Source organism: Chelonus insularis, unplaced genomic scaffold (assembly GCF_013357705.1).
Source record: "Chelonus insularis isolate UGA/USDA-ARS -01 unplaced genomic scaffold, ASM1335770v1 contig_41_pilon, whole genome shotgun sequence".
Taxonomy (NCBI): domain Eukaryota; kingdom Metazoa; phylum Arthropoda; class Insecta; order Hymenoptera; family Braconidae; genus Chelonus; species Chelonus insularis.
This window is the reverse complement of record NW_023276571.1, coordinates 544,223-561,368: the sequence shown is the minus strand read 5'-3', so window position 1 is coordinate 561,368 and position 17,146 is coordinate 544,223. Positions and strand designations below refer to the sequence as shown.

General features: G+C 26.4%; 4 protein-coding genes across 8 annotated transcripts; 2 read left to right on the top strand and 2 right to left on the bottom strand.

Annotated features, from left to right (window-relative positions):
- The first annotated feature begins 1,576 nt into the window (after nt 1-1,576).
- Nucleotides 1,577-6,352, top strand: LOC118069524 (WD repeat-containing protein WRAP73-like). Its single transcript, XM_035087696.1, has 7 exons — nt 1,577-1,774; nt 2,004-2,186; nt 2,268-2,444; nt 5,084-5,368; nt 5,450-5,624; nt 5,697-5,906; nt 6,005-6,352. The coding sequence occupies exons 1-7, from the start codon at nt 1,634-1,636 to the stop codon at nt 6,205-6,207; spliced, it is 1,374 nt and encodes a 457-aa protein (XP_034943587.1). The 5' UTR covers nt 1,577-1,633; the 3' UTR covers nt 6,208-6,352.
- On the bottom strand, nt 2,469-4,976 carry Elp2 (elongator complex protein 2). The gene has a single exon (XM_035087690.1). The coding sequence runs from the start codon at nt 4,859-4,861 to the stop codon at nt 2,489-2,491; it is 2,373 nt and encodes a 790-aa protein (XP_034943581.1). The 5' UTR covers nt 4,862-4,976; the 3' UTR covers nt 2,469-2,488.
- Nucleotides 6,329-8,986, bottom strand: LOC118069521 (zinc finger protein 25-like). 3 transcript variants are annotated; one of them, XM_035087691.1, is made up of 4 exons: nt 8,788-8,986; nt 8,601-8,677; nt 8,307-8,456; nt 6,329-8,220 (listed from the first exon to the last, which is right to left on the bottom strand). In XM_035087691.1, the coding sequence occupies exons 2-4, from the start codon at nt 8,649-8,651 to the stop codon at nt 6,655-6,657; spliced, it is 1,767 nt and encodes a 588-aa protein (XP_034943582.1). In that variant the 5' UTR covers nt 8,652-8,677; nt 8,788-8,986; the 3' UTR covers nt 6,329-6,654. The 3 variants fall into 3 exon arrangements, 2 of the variants coding, with proteins under 2 accessions (XP_034943582.1, XP_034943583.1); XM_035087692.1 differs by having other exon boundaries at nt 6,331-8,220; nt 8,607-8,677; XR_004690632.1 differs by having other exon boundaries at nt 8,085-8,220; nt 8,291-8,456; nt 8,607-8,677.
- Nucleotides 8,987-9,151: 165 nt separating this feature from the next.
- Nucleotides 9,152-13,824, top strand: LOC118069522 (RCC1 and BTB domain-containing protein 1-like). Of its 3 annotated transcripts, none has more exons than XM_035087694.1 (10): nt 9,152-9,409; nt 9,688-9,871; nt 10,028-10,389; nt 10,535-10,796; nt 11,184-11,311; nt 11,684-11,953; nt 12,157-12,281; nt 12,933-13,030; nt 13,109-13,239; nt 13,319-13,824. In XM_035087694.1, the coding sequence occupies exons 2-10, from the start codon at nt 9,784-9,786 to the stop codon at nt 13,457-13,459; spliced, it is 1,605 nt and encodes a 534-aa protein (XP_034943585.1). In that variant the 5' UTR covers nt 9,152-9,409; nt 9,688-9,783; the 3' UTR covers nt 13,460-13,824. The 3 variants fall into 3 exon arrangements, with proteins under 3 accessions (XP_034943585.1, XP_034943584.1, XP_034943586.1); XM_035087695.1 differs by lacking the exon at nt 9,152-9,409 and adding an exon at nt 9,436-9,451; XM_035087693.1 differs by lacking the exon at nt 9,152-9,409 and having other exon boundaries at nt 9,423-9,871.
- Nucleotides 13,825-17,146: the final 3,322 nt, after the last annotated feature.

The following is a 17,146-nucleotide window of genomic DNA, read 5'->3' as shown; positions in this document are numbered from 1 at the left end:
AAATTATTTAGAAATATCGGTAATAAATAAATTGTTAAGAACCAAAAATTTTTTCTTCATTTTCTAAGAAAACATTAGTCTCAACTTAATGAGATTTCTAAAAATTCAAAAATTAAATTAATGATGTTGAATAATTAGATATTTATGAAATTTAATTGATATTTTTGTGTATCCATCATAATTACCGATACTTGGAACCCAAAAAGTTATTCTGAATAGCTCTTATAAAAGTAATTCTGCATTTATGTATTAAGAATCATAAAATTGATATGATTATTGTAAAATAAATCGTCAGATAAATAATATTCTGCAATTGCTAGTATGGATCTTCAAGGTTACATCTACATATAGTTTATTTACACATAAAATATTAACATTCCAGAATTTATAGTGAATAGAAAAATTTTTATTATCTCATGTTTTTAACAGGATATTTCATAAGAAATCATTATTATCAACAATTTGGTTAGCTTAGTGTAAATGTAATGTTGGCTGAAAATAAATTATCATAATTATCATTGATATTAAAATTATATTTTCATTGATCTCACATCAAGACCTGATTAATATTAATTTTTCGAACGTTATGTATCAAATACATAATGACGATAACAATAATATTTACAACTATTTTATTGTTGGTACATGCAACAAATATTGATATAACAAACAATGACATGCGAGTCGACTATTAATGACAATATTTTTAAGTTCCTAAAACCTAAGGCATTTTAAATATCAACAATAAAGAGTTATTTTATAACGAATTATATGATTGACATTATATTGCATCATATAAATGCATCTTATCTAACTAACTCGTAATATTATTTCTTTTAATAAAATAAAAGAAGCACTTAAAAGTATTAGATAATTAAAAAAAATAGCTGTTAGAAAATACAAAAGACTTGAGTAATATTTTTTATTTATACTTACTTCATAACAAAGTATATTATATTCTATGAGCTTGTTTGTTGGCTCTTAATGCTATCCAGAATGAATTATTTTAACATTCAAAATATTGTGAAGCAAAAATGCTAGGTGCAATGGATCCACTTTGGTCTTGATATTCTTTTTAAGATTAATCAACTCCTCTACTCAGACATTTTGAATATTGTGAGGATCAGTAACATTTTGTGTATCAATATAAGCCTTATATTATATTATAAGGGATGACATGTTCACCTAGGCTTTGTTTGGATTTTGTCAATGTAATGTAACATAATTTTTTTTCAGGCTTATTTAAAACATAAACACAAAGGTAAAACCAAAACAATTGGTATATATGTATATGTATATATTTATATCATCATTGATCAGATTGGTTCTATAAAACGAAAGAAGAAATATTTTCATTATAACATATTATAAAAATCTAGAAACCTACAATATTAATTTATTTTACAACATCTTTTCTTTATGATAAAATAAAATTGAAACATTATTTTTTAGATGTTTCAGCAAATATTCTAATTAAAAAATCTCATCAAAAAACACTAATCATAGGGTTGTATACAGTTGACCACACACATACATGTATGTGACCTCACATGTATAACCTCACATATCACTTTGCTATAACGTTCATTGTTGACATCTTTGTTTACAATTTCGCATATTTCAGTTTAGTGAAATGTTTCGAATATCAAAAAATCTTTGTTCATTTTCCCCATCAGGCAAGTATCTAGCAACAGTATTACAAAATGAATTGTCAATAAAAATTAGCAAATCTGGAGAAAATTATCATTTGTTTACATTTCTTGATACAATTGAGGTTAGTTTGAGTTACCGATGGTAAAGAAAATTAATGATTTAAATAAATTTATTATAAATAATAATAATCGAATATAAATATTTTGTTTTTTATTGTGACACAATAAAATTATTAAAATCAGTGATCAACATTTTCGATTAGATCAGTTGTTTGACAAATGTAATTACGTAAAATAGATTGTATATAATACATAAACATCTTTTACAAATAAATATTTAACATTTTTCAGTATATCGAATGGTGTCAGAATGATCAATTGATTCTTTGTGCGAGTCCGAAAAAAGCATTTATTCAAGTTTTTTCAATTAAACAACCAGAATGGGTGTTCAAATATACTGAAGGGAGTGCAGGAATTGACAGTGTTTCTTGGGGGCCAGATTATAAATCTCTAATAATTATATCCGAGTTTAAGGTAAATAATATTAAAAATTTATATACATTATCAAATCTATAATGAAATGATTAAAAATCATTACATTGTAACTTATTACAGATTCAAGTTTCTATTCTTACATTAGATGATCATCGAGTAACGCATATACTAAATTTAAAATCCTCAGTAAAACATCTTGATGCAAATGAATTTTCAAAACAGTTAGCAGTAATAGTGGCAACAAATGGTGAAGAAAATGTTGAAATTTACAAAGCTGAAGGATGGAAATTAAGTAGGGTACGTAAATGATTGTTTATCTTATTATCAAAAAATTATTTGTTTTATTTGACAATGTTTTTTAAATTTTCACTGTACAAAGTATAAATTTTTACTGCCCAATCTGAGCTACAACTTGCAAGTTGAAGAGTTTCAGTTTCTTCTTGGGGTCGAAATGCTAATCTTTTCACAGTTTTATGGTGTCCTTTGGGTTTCTCTAATTTACCACAGCTTATAAATTCAAAATTCGAACCACTATCAATTATTTTTTGAATCTCAATCCCACCATCATCGTAGCCAATTGCTAAAATATATGTATTAGATTGTAAAAATTCCTTTGCAAACGCTAGAGCAGTCACAGAAGCATTATTTATCTCCAAACTACTCGTAGGTCCTTTATTATTATCTGTTTTAAGCTCATCAGCATTCCAGAAGCCAATTTTTCCATCCCTAGATCCAGTGGCAAAGTATTTTGAATCATGAGTCCAACTACAGCACCAAATAATTCTTGAATGCAGCGAATTAGCGCCAGAACTTTTCGTAATGAGTCTGTAATTCGTTACTCCATCAGAACGATGATATAAACCCCATCCTCTATCTCTCGAAACAGAAATAAGGTATTCGTCGTTTAAAGAAAACTCCAATTGTGTTATAGTGAGCCTATGACATATAAGTTTTTGTACTTGAGAAAATGTTTTCATGTCCCAAATAATAATAGCTGCGTGTTCTTGAGAATTAGATTTACAACTAGTGGCTAAAAATTTTCCATCATGAGTTGCTGCCATAGCAAAAATTTCATATCCATGGCCATAAAGTTTTTCCAATTCAGGCCAAAGAGTATATTTAATTATTTCATCTTCTGTTGGTGGTATATCTGGATTTATGTCTTCATTATGACATTCTTCAGACATTTCTCCATTATCAACAACTTTATTAGTAAGTCCTAATGCTGGAACTGATGTCCTATCCTTAATTTTTTTGAAATCCCTCCAATCTCCAGTTTTTAATGCTTCTACAAAATGTGCTGGAGCTTCAAAAATCCTTACCACTTTTTCATCAGCACCTGAAGCAAACTTGGTAGCCGAAAGTATGGCTAGAACATTGATGTCATATCCGTGAATTTGAGGTCTACTGATTTCATGCCAAATTTGATCATGACCGGAGAGTATTTTCCAAGGAACGTGAATTCTAGTAGTCTGATCTAGACTAACAGTCATGAGATATCTTCCTTGAGCTTCCCAAGCTAGATCATTAACTTCAGAAAAGTGACCACTTGGTGCAGATCTTGGGATCCATTTTTCCTCTCCACTTTCTATTATCCCTGTTTCCCATATATGAAAAGAACCTTGATAGCCATAAGCTAAAACACTTGATCCATCTTCATTAAATCTACAACCATAATATCCAGCAGAATTACCTCCAATGTTTCCCAGCTTTACTGCTTCTACCCAAGCTCGAGCAATACCTTCTTTCCAAATGACCAAAGTTTTGTCAAGCCCACACGATAAAAGTTTTAAAGGTCTATATATTTCTCCATTTTTATCAAGAAGTGGTGGATGCCAGTGAAGACCATACACCCAATCTCCATGTCCTTTGAAGACAGACTCTAAAGAAACATTGAAGTGATAATTTCCTACAGAAAATTGAGTTGTCATTTCATCAAAAAGTTCTTCGGATTCATTTAAACTACATTTCCACAGTCTGATCATTCCATCTTGAGATCCACTAGCAATAAAAGATTCTTTCTCATTGATCTGAATTACATCTAGAGCTTGGATCCAATCTTGGTGACCTTTCAACTCTTTTACATGTACAAAGTTTATTTTAGAAGTGTCAGAACATTTATTCCAAGCAAATAATTGAATCATATTATCATCTGTTGTTACTATTAGAGCTGGAATGTTACTAGAAGATGAAGTAGGAAGGTAAAAAAATTGTATATTTATCGGAAACTTATTGTTTAAATTCAATTCTTGTTTGTCAACAATGTCACCAGAATTATCTCGACGCCAAATAAAAATATTATCATGCGAAAAAGCTCCACAAATAAGTAATGATTGATTATCTGATCCATTAATATAATAAGCTTGAGTAAGTATCAACTGATCTTTGGTTTCAATAGTACAACTTGCTTCAAATGAATTATGATCATTTTGTGTCCATAATACAATCGTGCCATCCAATGAACCTGAAACAATTTCAGTTTCTGGCTCAACTCCAACTGTTTTTATCCACTGAACACTTTTTATTGGACTTGAATGCTTGTCTAAAGTCTCTAATACTTTTCCAATACATGGACCAGTGTCCCGTCCAGCATAAGGATCATATATTATAACAGAATGAGAACTTGCATAACATATCAAACCATTTTTACCCCAATCTACTGCATGAGGATAATAATTACATGCACAAGATATATAATTAGTTGTCACTTCCATTACAGGTTATGTTTATTCAAATTATTATGATTACTTATTTTGATTACAATAAAAAAATTAGTAAATATTTATGTTCACGTGTATTCCTGTTTATTTCAACTTAACCTCTTTAAATCATCGTGTGTTCATTTGATTTTAATTTGACGCCATATACAAAATTGTTGGCGCGTAATTTGATTATTTAAATTATAATAACTTTATAAAAAATGTGCTTGGTTTCAGAAACTTATTTGTGATAAATTATTTGCTATTGATGGAATCTCTTGGTCACCAAATGGAGAGTTATTAGGTATATGGTGTTCAACTATTGGTAAATCAAGATTATTAATTTATTCTACTGTGACTGACTCTCATATCGGAGCATTTAGCAGTGAAAATAATTCAAGTATAGACCAATTATCAACATCAATCTATGCAAATTCATCAGAAAAACCTGTTAGAGGAATTGAACATGTTGTTTGGAGTCCTAGTGGACAATTAGTTGCTATTGCAGGCAACAATGAGACGGTAAGATATAATAGAAAATAGAAATAAATCTTTCATTAGCTTATGTTCTAATTATTTATATCAGATTAATGATTTTTTCAGGTAGCTTTAGTGAATCACATCACATGGTCAGTCATTTTACAACTTTATTGCAGTCCTGTTATAAAAGATGGCAATTATCTTGGAAGAGTCTTCAAAGAGGTTGATATTTCAAGAAGAGATTGGTCTACTTTTACAACTTCAACTTTTATCATAGATCATCACATTCGATATCTTTGTAAATATTATACTCTTAATACTTCGTTCAACAGTTAAATTATCAGATGTTGATAGAACTCTTTTTTTTTAGTGGAAGAAGTTCATGAAAGACCTATAAATGTACTTATTGATGGTGAACCTAAAAATTGGGAAGTATCTATTGCTACATTTGATATTTTAAAATTTAGTCCATGTGGAAAATATCTAGCAATAAGACACCAAGTTTATCCAACAACACTATGGATTTGGGATGTGCTAGAAGACGTTGTTGATAATATTCTATTGAAAAACTCTGTATCAGGTAAGTATTCATAATTATATTACTTTTTAGTTTATGCTATTAGTTTAGAGAATAAAATAATATCAGTTACTGATTAATTTTACTTAATAAACAATTAGGAATTGCATGGGAACCAACGAAAACTCGTTTATTAATTTTTTCCGAATCTTCAACAATAATTGAATGGAAACCAAATAAAAAAGCAACATGTTTCGAGTCTCCACGAGGAATGAAAGTTGTAGATGGAAAGTGGAACCCGAATGGTGAATTAATTGTTTTAGTAGGATATAATAAAAGTTCAGTGATATGTTTAAAGGATTAAAATTCATTGTATAAATTAAAAAATTTTTTTTTACTTTTTTTTTATAAAGAAAAACGTTATCAACATTTCTGTACAGTTTTTTTTCTTAATTACTGTATCAATCACAAAGTTATGAAAGTATTAGCTGAATATATTATTAAATCACTTTGATGTGAAACAAAAAAAAATCACTTGTATTGATCAAAATATAATTATCTTATCATGGATACTGTCTTTGTACTTTTTTTTAATGTCAGAATTATTTAATTACTATCAACTTGGTATGAAACTTTTAATCGTAGCATTTTTAAATAATCATCAAAGTATTAATAAAATAAAGAATCATTCGAATAATTTGCTAATAAATTCACTAAACCACATAGTTTATCATTGAGGGTTTAAGAACAATTATAAACGTCAAATAAAGCTTGATCCATAAACTTGAATATATCTAAATTAAAACAATCGTTACGAGGAAGAATGATTGATTGTGGTATTAGGAAGCATCGTTAATTTACTATTAAATTTCTTAAAATTAACAGAATTATCAGAATCTTTTTCATTAACATGAATTAACCAATGTTTTTTTAATGCCATTTTTTCTCTAAATGTTTTTGGACAGTATCCACACTCGTATGGTCTTTCACCTGTGTGAATCAGCATATGAGAACTCAAAGTTGTTTTTTGTATAAAAGCTTTATGACAAATGTAACACTCATGAGGTCTATCTCCAGCGTGGACCAACATATGCTTTTTCAAACTTGATTTTTCTTTAAAACTCTTACTACAAATGTGACAAGTGTGCTTTTTATCACCTGTATGTACTACCATATGTGAATTTAAACGGGTTTTCTCTCTAAAAGCCATTTCACAAAATTCACAAGCAAAAGGTTTTTCACCAGTGTGGATCAACGTATGTCTATTTAAATCAGATTTTCTTGTAAATATTTTATTACATATTTTACAGTCATATTGTCCACCAGTGTGTGATAACATATGACTGGTAAGGTCTGATTTCCTAGCACAAGCTTTATGACAAATATGACACTCATGAGGCTTTTCCCCAGTATGAACCAGCATGTGGGAATTCAACTTGGCCTTTTCTCTAAATGTCATTAGGCACTCTTTGCACTCATAAGGACGTTCTCCAGTATGTACCATCATATGTCTTGCTAATTCTGATTTTCTTTTATATGTTTTTTCACAAATACTACAAGCATGAGGCTTTTCTCCACTATGGGCAAGCATGTGATTATTTAAAGCAGTCTTTTGAGGAAAATACCGTTGACATAGGCTACACTTAAAAGACTTTGGAGTAGTGTGTGTTGTTGCCATATGAAGATTTAAACTAGATTTATTATAGAAATTCATCGAACAAACATTACATGTTAGTAATTTTGTTTCAACAGCAGCTTTCGGTGGTTCAATGTTTATTTCTTCAACTGATTTATCTTTTTGAAAATCAGATGAATCATTGGACTTTTGGTCCCACTTGGATGTTAGGTGATTTTGAGTAGACTCATGATGTAGATTTGATGGATTTGTATTTAAGTGAGTTAACATGTGGACATGAAGATTAGATTCCTCTAAAAATGATTGCTGACATATTTGGCATTGAAAAGTTTCTTGTGTTGAAAGATTTATGTAATGTGAACGAATATGAGCGATCATAGAATCATTATTAAGAAACCATTTCTTGCAAATTGAACATTGAATTTTGTAGAACTTCGGTGAAGTTATGTTCGTGTATTCTGAATTTTTTAACACATTTTCAAGGTTTACTGAAGATACTGAAATAGAATTTGTCTTGAAATTTGTAGTTTCATCTTTTATTTCCGATATTTTATCTTTATCTTCATAATGTTTCAACTTTTCTTCATGTATTAATGAGTTTTCACCTAACTCGAGATTACTTCTATCTTCAATTTGAATAAAATTAGGTCTGGTTGCATTTAATCGATCAGGTAAAGAATTTGAACCAGCTATTTGATATACCCAATTTTGATTACTCTGATTTTCTAAACCAAGCTTCACCTATAATTTAGAAGTAAAAACTGATCTAATAAGGTAAAATGAAAATTTAACAAATATCAAACTTTCATACTCTAGTGTATTATCACCATTTCATCAGCAAAATCCACTTCGTGTGTATCAATTGGTAGAAAAACTTTTTCTAAAGTTCCTGCACAAATATCTTCTAGGTAAACTGGAGCAAATTTATCACCACTAGGCTCGTCTTTTAACACTGAATTAATAATAATATTATCATCCTAGAAGAAAAGTTTATTTAAAAAATAAAAATGATTAATTCTTCAATAATATTCTTATAGTTTAATGATTAAACTGTTTTGTTATTATATAATAACATTGATATTGAAAATATTATTTTTATAGATCAAAGTTTTTATTTTTACCATTACCATAGTCTTGTTGCTGGTAGCCATGACATCCATTGTACTTTTCATCTTCACAGATCCAATATTATTAATTTCTATGACAAACGAATGTATTTAATTTTTATAAACAATATATTCAAAGATATATCTACTAGTTATTTTTTTATATTTCGAATGTTATGCTGAAATTTGGTAAAATTCTAACCTTAAGATTGTCAAGTTCCTTAATACAATATTTATCAACATTGTGAGACATTTTAAATCTTAATTCCATTGATAAAGTATTCAATATAAATACTAATTATTTATAAATATTAAAACTAATAATAATAATATTTGTGATTATTTTAATTTGTACTATTTACGATATTTTTAGGCTACAAAATACTTTTTTACCATTTCTAGGTAGATTTCCGTTAACTTATTATTTAGCAGAATTAATAGTTGAACAAATACAAGTACGAATAGGTGACAGCAGTAAAATTGGAAATTCTTTTTGGCGGTTAGAAATTACAATTGATGATAAAATGTGGATAACAGTGTTGACGTGTGCTGAATTATGACTTCTTCGCGCCTGACTCTATTTTGAAGCACTTTAATGCCTCAAATAACTATCATTATTTTTTTTCTTCATTTTTATATTGTACATACATTTATATGCTGACAGTAAAATAATAGAGTTTAGAAAATTTGTTTCACAACGATACATATTACTTGATTGCTTCGAAATTTTCATTAATGTACTGTTGGTAAAACAGATTGATTGGAGATAGAATTTTTTTTTGCATTTTATTCCTGGAAAAGGTACTGACGTAGTATTAAGAAAGGTTAGTAAAGTAATGTAAAAACAGCTGATCGATTAAAAAAGAGTAATCCTAACAACAATGGCAATGATTTGTTAAAGATATTAAATGTTGATAACCTATCTCTGATATTTTTTTTATGTTTAGAAGCATTAAAGAATAATTATTAAAAAATCACTAGTGATTGAAACATAAACCAATTTAAAGTTGCGATAAAATTCTTGTGACTCATATTTCACTCTTTGTTTGGAATTCACTGAAGCGTTACGTTTAAAATATTATTTTTCTTTGTCTAATTCTAGAAATGGAGTAATTAATTGAAAATAAATCTAGTCATTTTTGTATTATTAACTAAAGTGCGTACTTTATTATGGTCCTGGTTTAATTTTTCAATAACGATGGCTCGTGCAAATTTAAAAAACTGGCCTATTTTGAGTTTGCTTGATAATGAATTTATCAGTCAAATTCATTCAGTACTAGTATTTGGTGAGTTAAAATTTCTTTAATATTTATGTAAATTGAATAAACTTTATTGACAATGTTTAAATTAAAAGAATTACAATACACATTTCTAATACACAAAACATTAGTAAATAATGATACATTTTTGTTTTTAAATCAAGAATCAAATATGTATTTCAGGTTCTCTAGAGAATGAAGTTCTTATCATTACAAAAGATGACAAAATTTATGCCTTGGGAAGTAACACATCGGGTTGTTTGGGAACTGGAGATTCTCACAGTACATTGCATCCGGTAAAAATAGAAGCATTGTGTCAGAAAGGCGTAAAAACGTTTGCTTTTGGGGTTGGTCCTCATGTATTAGCACTAACTAACAAAGGCGAAGTTTACTCTTGGGGTCACAATGGATATTATGAGTTGGGTAATGCGTCATCTAATCAGAATCCTATACCAACCAAAGTTGCATCTAACTTTGAAGATAAGCCAATAGTTGCTATTGCTTGTGGCAGTCATCATTCATTGGCAGTCACTGAAGATGGAGAGGTAATTAAAGAATAAATATGTTTAGTAAGATATAAATCAATAAATGATTTTTGATATAACTGTATTGAAAGTCGAGGATTAATGGTAATATATATGGAATTATATAGAAAGTTTTAATGAAAATATTTGATTCAATCATTAACAGGTTCATGGATGGGGTCAAAACACATGTGGTCAAGTAGGAAGTGGAATAAGCACCAACCAAAATACACCAAGAAAAATAAATTCCGGATTAACAGGGAAAAAAGTCGTTCAAATAGCCTGTGGACAGACTTCAAGCATTGCAGTGACGAATAATGGAGAAGTATATGCTTGGGGGAATAATAGCGTTGGCCAATTAGGCATTGGAACGTATATAAATCAATTAAGTCCTCAAAAAGTTACTGGCCTGACAGGAATAGTAATCGGTACGATGCTATTAACTAAATTTCTATAAATAAATATTTAATGCAAAATCATCCGTCGTTTAGTTAAATAGTCGGACAGATTATCATTGTTTTTAATAGAAAAAGCTTTGTCAATTCAATATTAGATCTGACTTATTTTTAGTATTCCAATAAATTTAATTAAAAGATTATCCTTAATGGAATTAACTAAAATTTTAGTAACTAAAATCAATCTTGGATGTTATAATATTTCCAAATTTATGACAAGAAGAGCAAACTTTTTCATTATATATTTTTCATTTTTTTTTCTTTTTTAAATTAAAAACAGTTATTTATCAAAAAATTTTGTCAATATGATTCATGATGATTAAATTATTATGAATACTGTGAAAAATTATTTATTTACAGCTAAAGTTGTATGTGGATATTCTCATACAATGGCTTTGAGTGATGAAGGTGATGTTTATGTTTGGGGTGGCAATGGATATGGTCAATTAGGTTTAGGAACAAAAACAAATACTTGCCAACCACAGAAGGTAAATAATTGTTCTAAAGCATATCATTTAATTATAATATAATAGATAACATGAAACAGGATAATACAATATTTTCAAAATAAAATATTAACTGTACCCTGACTAAAAAATTATAGGAATCAAATAAGTATTGTTTAGATTAAATAAACAGTTTTGATAATTTACTGATCAGAAAGTTTTCCTGAATTATTATTCATTACTTTTCGAAAAAATTGTCTGATTTAGAGAACATTTTTCTTATTTATATTAACAATAGAGTATCTCAAGTTTTTTTTAAAAAAATATATTTTTTTAATGTATAAATAATTTTCTCTCAGTGTGTGTTGTTGAAATTCATGAGGAATCATTAATAATCTTAATAATGTTTCAAAGTTATCAATGCCAGAAATGGGAAGAGTATGTGATATAGCAGCTGTTCATTGCAATCACTTGAGTGCGGCCTTGGCGGAAGGAGGGAAAATCTTTATGTGGGGTCAATGTCGAGGTCAAACAGTGATAACACCTACTGTCACACCTTTACTTCATTTACATGATGTATTGGCTTGTTATTCAACTCCAAGTGTTATGCATGAGCCTTTTGTGCTTTACTCCGAAGACGAGACAAGTATTTTGGATTGTTTGAAGCAAGCTTTTGATGATCCTGTTTGTAACATTTTTTTTTCAACAATCATAAAACATTTAATAACTTGAAAATATTATTTGCTAACTTTAATATAAAATTAAATTATTTTTTCACAATTTAATGATGAAATTCAGTTATTAAATGATTTATGTTATTTGTAATATATATTTAATGTTATGAATTATATGTAACGACTAATAGCTTTGTTTGATCAATGTTCTAGACTAATAGTGACTTGACAATACAAGTTCAAGGCAAACCAATTCATGTACATAAATCGGTGCTTAAAATTCGCTGTCAATATTTTCGATCAATGTTTCAAGAGCATTGGACGGAAAATAACCAATCGTATGAACTGTTTTTTTTACTAAAATTTATAAATAATAATCAAGTATTTTAGATACATTAGAATAAAAATTTTAATCAAATTTACAAATATTTCAATATATAAATTTTAATTTAGCCCTGCAATTTGGATTCTTCAGTATAATTGAAATATCAAGAAAATACTCTGAAGGTTGTCAAAAATGATTAACACATTTTTTATATTTTAAAAACAGAGAAGTGGGTAAAGAACAAATGATAAAAAATTTCATTTTCTTATAAATTTCATAAATGGAGATATTTTGAAATAAAAATGGACTTTTTCGGTTTTACGATCTTTGATCATGGCTATAATATAAGGGATAACTTTTCTTATTAAAGTGCATTGACTTTTTTATATAGAGAAACAGCTGCTACAAAATTTAACTTTAAAATTTTTTCCAAATCTCTCATAGATTTTGAGAAAATCACAAAAAAAAGTGGATTTAGGGTAGTTTTATTTTTATTTTCAGCCCTCATTCGAGATGAATACATCTTTTTATGATTATTAATCATTGCTGATAACTTGAGAGTATTTCCTGGAAATTTCAGAGATAATGACAAATCTGGATTTCAGGATTATCTGAACTGATCATTTTATTCAGTAATTTTAAATAAAAAAATTTTTTTTTTCAGAGTTATTGTACATGATGATTTCTCTTACGAAGTTTATAGATCATTTCTACGATATTTGTACACAGATGAAGTAGATTTACCACCTGAAAATGCTTTAGGTAACAAAATAAATCTTGAATAATGTGTTGAAATGAAATAATTGTCAGTAAACAATAATATGGAAAATTTGTTTTTAGAATTGATGTATCTGGCAAATGCTTATTACGAAACTCAATTGAAAGGAAAATGTGTACAAATGATCCTAAGAGGTATCTCAATAAAAAATGTTGCTTTTTTATATAAAACTGCCATTGAATACTGTTCTCAAGTAAGTAATTATATTTTATTGATTAAATAAAGTGTTTTAATTAAATCTATTTTATTAAATCGTTTGTTTATTTTAAAAGGAATTGGAAGATTTTTGTTTTAAGTTTGCGCTTAATCACATGACCGCAGTCATTCAAACTTCTAACTTTGCGAAATTAGACGAAGCTACATTGAAAACTTTTATTATAAAAGCAGCTCAAGCAGGTGCTTTTAAAACTTGAATAATAAATTTTAAGAAATGCGAAAAATGGAAAGAATACACATTTATGGTTACATCTTCTATTTTAATCTGTAAGATTATAATCAGATTAATGCATTTCGTATATTTTGCATTTTTTATCCTATTTCAGTGCCAAATAATCAAGTATAAGCCTGAATTATTTTTTATTTTTATTTATTTCTTATTTTATACATGAAAACAAAAAAAAAATGTTCTTTAACTCAATAATAACTATTTTAATACATAATTATCAATTATGTAATATAATTATTAATAAAACTAGTAAAGAAGGATCTAAATGATGAGGTGTTTTGCGTCATGAATATTTTTTTAGAAAGATGATAGAAAAATAATTTTTTCAAATTTTAACTTTGACGTCGCGCATTACGAAATGTATCAATTCAAAATTTTTTATAAAAATATATATATATTAAAAATCAAATATTTATGTTCTATAAATTTTATTGATGATTTTGAAAAAATATAAATAATAATAAGAATGAGGATAATAACTATGAAAATAAAAGTCAAAACACAATAATTGGTACATTATTTTTATTACGATTTAATTTTCATTGTCACTGTCACCCCTCATTATCATAAATCGTTATAATTATAATTATTATAATTATTGATATATTATATTTTTCTTTATTATAATTTATATTCATATTTATATACAAGCAGTAAATATTTTTTATCGACTTTTTTTTTCTTTTTTTATGTGTTTTTATTATTTATTTCTTACAATATACATCTACTATGAAACAGTAGTAGTTATATATTTTGACGTAAATGCAATATTGTTGATGATGTTAATATAATTTATCACTTATTGTGTATGAGTTATAGAAATAATTTAATTGTTTTACATAACGAAAGAAAATCCATAGTTTTATCATCATTTTCAATATAACTTTTTTTTTTCTTTTTGCTAATTATTATAATTACAGTAATTTATTCTTTTAATTTACGAAACTTATATTATCTATTGCAATTATTTTCAGTAATAATTAACACTTTTTTTTTTTTCAAATTTATTTTGCTTATTTTTTGGTCTCTTATCCCTGATACGTCGATTTTGCGACACTACAACTTTTTTTTTTTGATATTATTTACAAAGGCAAAATAAAAAACAATGAAAATAGTTCTCATATAAATTTATAAACAATCATTTTCATTTCAAACATTTTAAAAGATTTCTCATGTAGATTTATATTTAGATAAATATAACAATAAACAAATAAATGGAATAATTTATAATAGAAGAATAATTCGAACGCATCAGGGTATTTGTTTATACAGTCTAAAAATAGAAAAAAAAAATACAAATTTATTTTTATCAATAATATTCACGGTAAAAAATAAATCGTCTAGAATCGTATATTATTCTTAGACTTATTTAAATCAGTTATTGATTTTAACGCAACTAATCGATTATCAATAACTATAAATATTAAAAGAATAAAATAAATGACAAATTAAGATGAAAAATAATTATTTATCTATTGTATTACTAGTATTAATTTTAATGATAATTATTTTAAAAAATGTATTCAATTTCAATAAAATGTTATTTAAAAAAAAATAATAATAATTTCGACGATTTACTTTTACCATAAGATGAAAGAATATAAATATTGAAAATACATAACATTATGAAGCTGCAAAAACTTACGCCATTCGATCATTTATTTAATTAATTAATATAACTAGAATAACGATTAGAGCGTATTTAGGCCTGCGGGCTACTTTTTCAGCGATTCGCTGTGAGACTCCCTTTGATATACAATTAATTAATTAATTATTATTAATAATAATTAATCATTTGAATAATACTATAAATATAATAAGTAATTCAATATAGTCCATTGTTATAAACAAATGTTGATAATTCAAGAGTGCATAAAAATAATGTTTAAAAATCGAAAAGCGGAGGAAATAGCGAAATTTTAAGCCGGCATTTTTTTTTATAAATTTAGCAAGTGCCATTTCGAGTTTTGTTGTATTTTTAAATAATATCTTATTTTTGTTAGCCTATCATCATTAGTATTTATTATTTTTATTTCCAGTTGTTTTTATTTTGTTATTTATTATTTTTATTATCATCGATTATTATTAATAATAATAATATTCTTGCTTTCTCGTTAATTACTTTCACGTTATACTTCTTTGTCGTTTGCAGTCGACTCTGGTAATTTTCATTAGTCTGATAATGTTGATTCAATACATTGGCAATAATAAATAAAACATTTTTATTTATTTAGCTGCATAAGCAGCTATAATAATTATCATTCTTCACTCTTACTTTAATGCGCCCAAATCCATTCACAATATTTATCGATATATATATATATATATTTTCAATTGATTACATATATATATGTATATATAAATACTTATTTTTTTTCATATCCAATAAATTATATATATATTACATGTATTTATAGATACATAGAGCTACATTTTATGACACAATTTAATCCATTTACGTCCAGGGATAATTGGCTAAGGATGATAATTTTGTTACCTAAAAAATGGTTTAAGACTTGAAAGAAAAATTCGAGAAAGTAAATCAAATGTGTTGAATAATTCAATTGTTTATGATTTAAACAAGTCAAATGTTTGAAAAAAAAAGTATATTCCAGAGTCTAAGAAGAAAATTACTCCAAAAAGATGAATTTTTTTGGTAGTTGCGTTTGATTAAAACTGTCTAGTCAATTTAAAAATTTTACATTAAGCTTTTTCAGAGTTTAAAGGGGTGAAATGTAAAAGGGAAGAAGAGGGGTAAGCAGCTAAATGCTCATGCATGCTCATACACAGAGTAATGAAAAGGTATTTTTTAAACGACAGAAGATTAAACACTACTTGAAATATTTCAAAATTTAAAATATTTGAACAAAAAAAAAAAATTAAAAAATACTTAAAAATAAGAAACAAATTGTTAACATATTTATTATTTATTTATTCTTAAATATAAATTATGATATCATTTGTTTCATTTTATTATTTGACATTGAACTTTTTCCATTGTTTTATGATATTATATTTATAATATATTTATCAAATAGAACCATTTCATTTGATTTATTTTCTTCATTTTACATTTGATGTCTTATCTTCTTTTAAAAATAAATAAATAAAATAAATAACAAACAAAATTTGTACACTATTTGATGGAATTTTTTTTTCATTATTTATAGAATAACAAATTGTAAGAAATTTTTTTAACTAATTAATTAATAAGAGCATGATAATGATAATTAAGTGTATAACATTAATATATATAGCTCAAAGAAAATTAATAATTATTCATTCTTCCAAAAGTTTGATTAGAATTATTTTTATTTATTTACAATTGATTTTACGATCCAAAACTGACTTTTATAACAAAAAATTGATAATTATTTTTTAATAACAATTAAACTATACAACACATATTTATTTTTTAATTTTCAAACATCTTCTAAAGAAAAAATTTCCATCACCAGCCAATTTCCCATTTGTGTTAATGGATTAACTACTCACTTTAGTATTTTAAAAATTCTTTATTCAACCATCACTATATTTTCATGGAGTTCTTATCTTTTTCTTTATTATTCTTCCGTCACCTCTTTTATTATTCTTTAACAAGTAAAACATGACTTTATTTTTATAGTTAATTATAATAATCAATATTTTTTTTATT

What these genes read in the sequence shown, in the direction of transcription:
- LOC118069522 (XM_035087694.1), top strand. Translation starts at nt 9,784, where the DNA reads ATGGCTCGTGCAAATTTAAAAAACTGGCCTATTTTGAGTTTGCTTGAT. An exon ending in CAGTCACTGAAGATGGAGAG is followed by an intron (nt 10,390 to 10,534) that starts GTAATTAAAGAA and finishes AATCATTAACAG; the next exon opens with GTTCATGGATGGGGTCAAAA. An exon ending in ACCACCTGAAAATGCTTTAG is followed by an intron (nt 13,031 to 13,108) that starts GTAACAAAATAA and finishes ATTTGTTTTTAG; the next exon opens with AATTGATGTATCTGGCAAAT.
- LOC118069524 (XM_035087696.1), top strand. Translation starts at nt 1,634, where the DNA reads ATGTTTCGAATATCAAAAAATCTTTGTTCATTTTCCCCATCAGGCAAG. An exon ending in CATTTCTTGATACAATTGAG is followed by an intron (nt 1,775 to 2,003) that starts GTTAGTTTGAGT and finishes AACATTTTTCAG; the next exon opens with TATATCGAATGGTGTCAGAA. An exon ending in ATTGAAAAACTCTGTATCAG is followed by an intron (nt 5,907 to 6,004) that starts GTAAGTATTCAT and finishes ATAAACAATTAG; the next exon opens with GAATTGCATGGGAACCAACG.
- LOC118069521 (XM_035087691.1), bottom strand. Translation starts at nt 8,651, where the DNA reads ATGAAAAGTACAATGGATGTCATGGCTACCAGCAACAAGACTATGGTA. An exon ending in GCAACAAGACTATGGTAATG is followed by an intron (nt 8,457 to 8,600) that starts GTAAAAATAAAA and finishes CTTTTCTTCTAG; the next exon opens with GATGATAATATTATTATTAA. An exon ending in TGGATTTTGCTGATGAAATG is followed by an intron (nt 8,221 to 8,306) that starts GTGATAATACAC and finishes TCTAAATTATAG; the next exon opens with GTGAAGCTTGGTTTAGAAAA.
- Elp2 (XM_035087690.1), bottom strand. Translation starts at nt 4,861, where the DNA reads ATGGAAGTGACAACTAATTATATATCTTGTGCATGTAATTATTATCCT.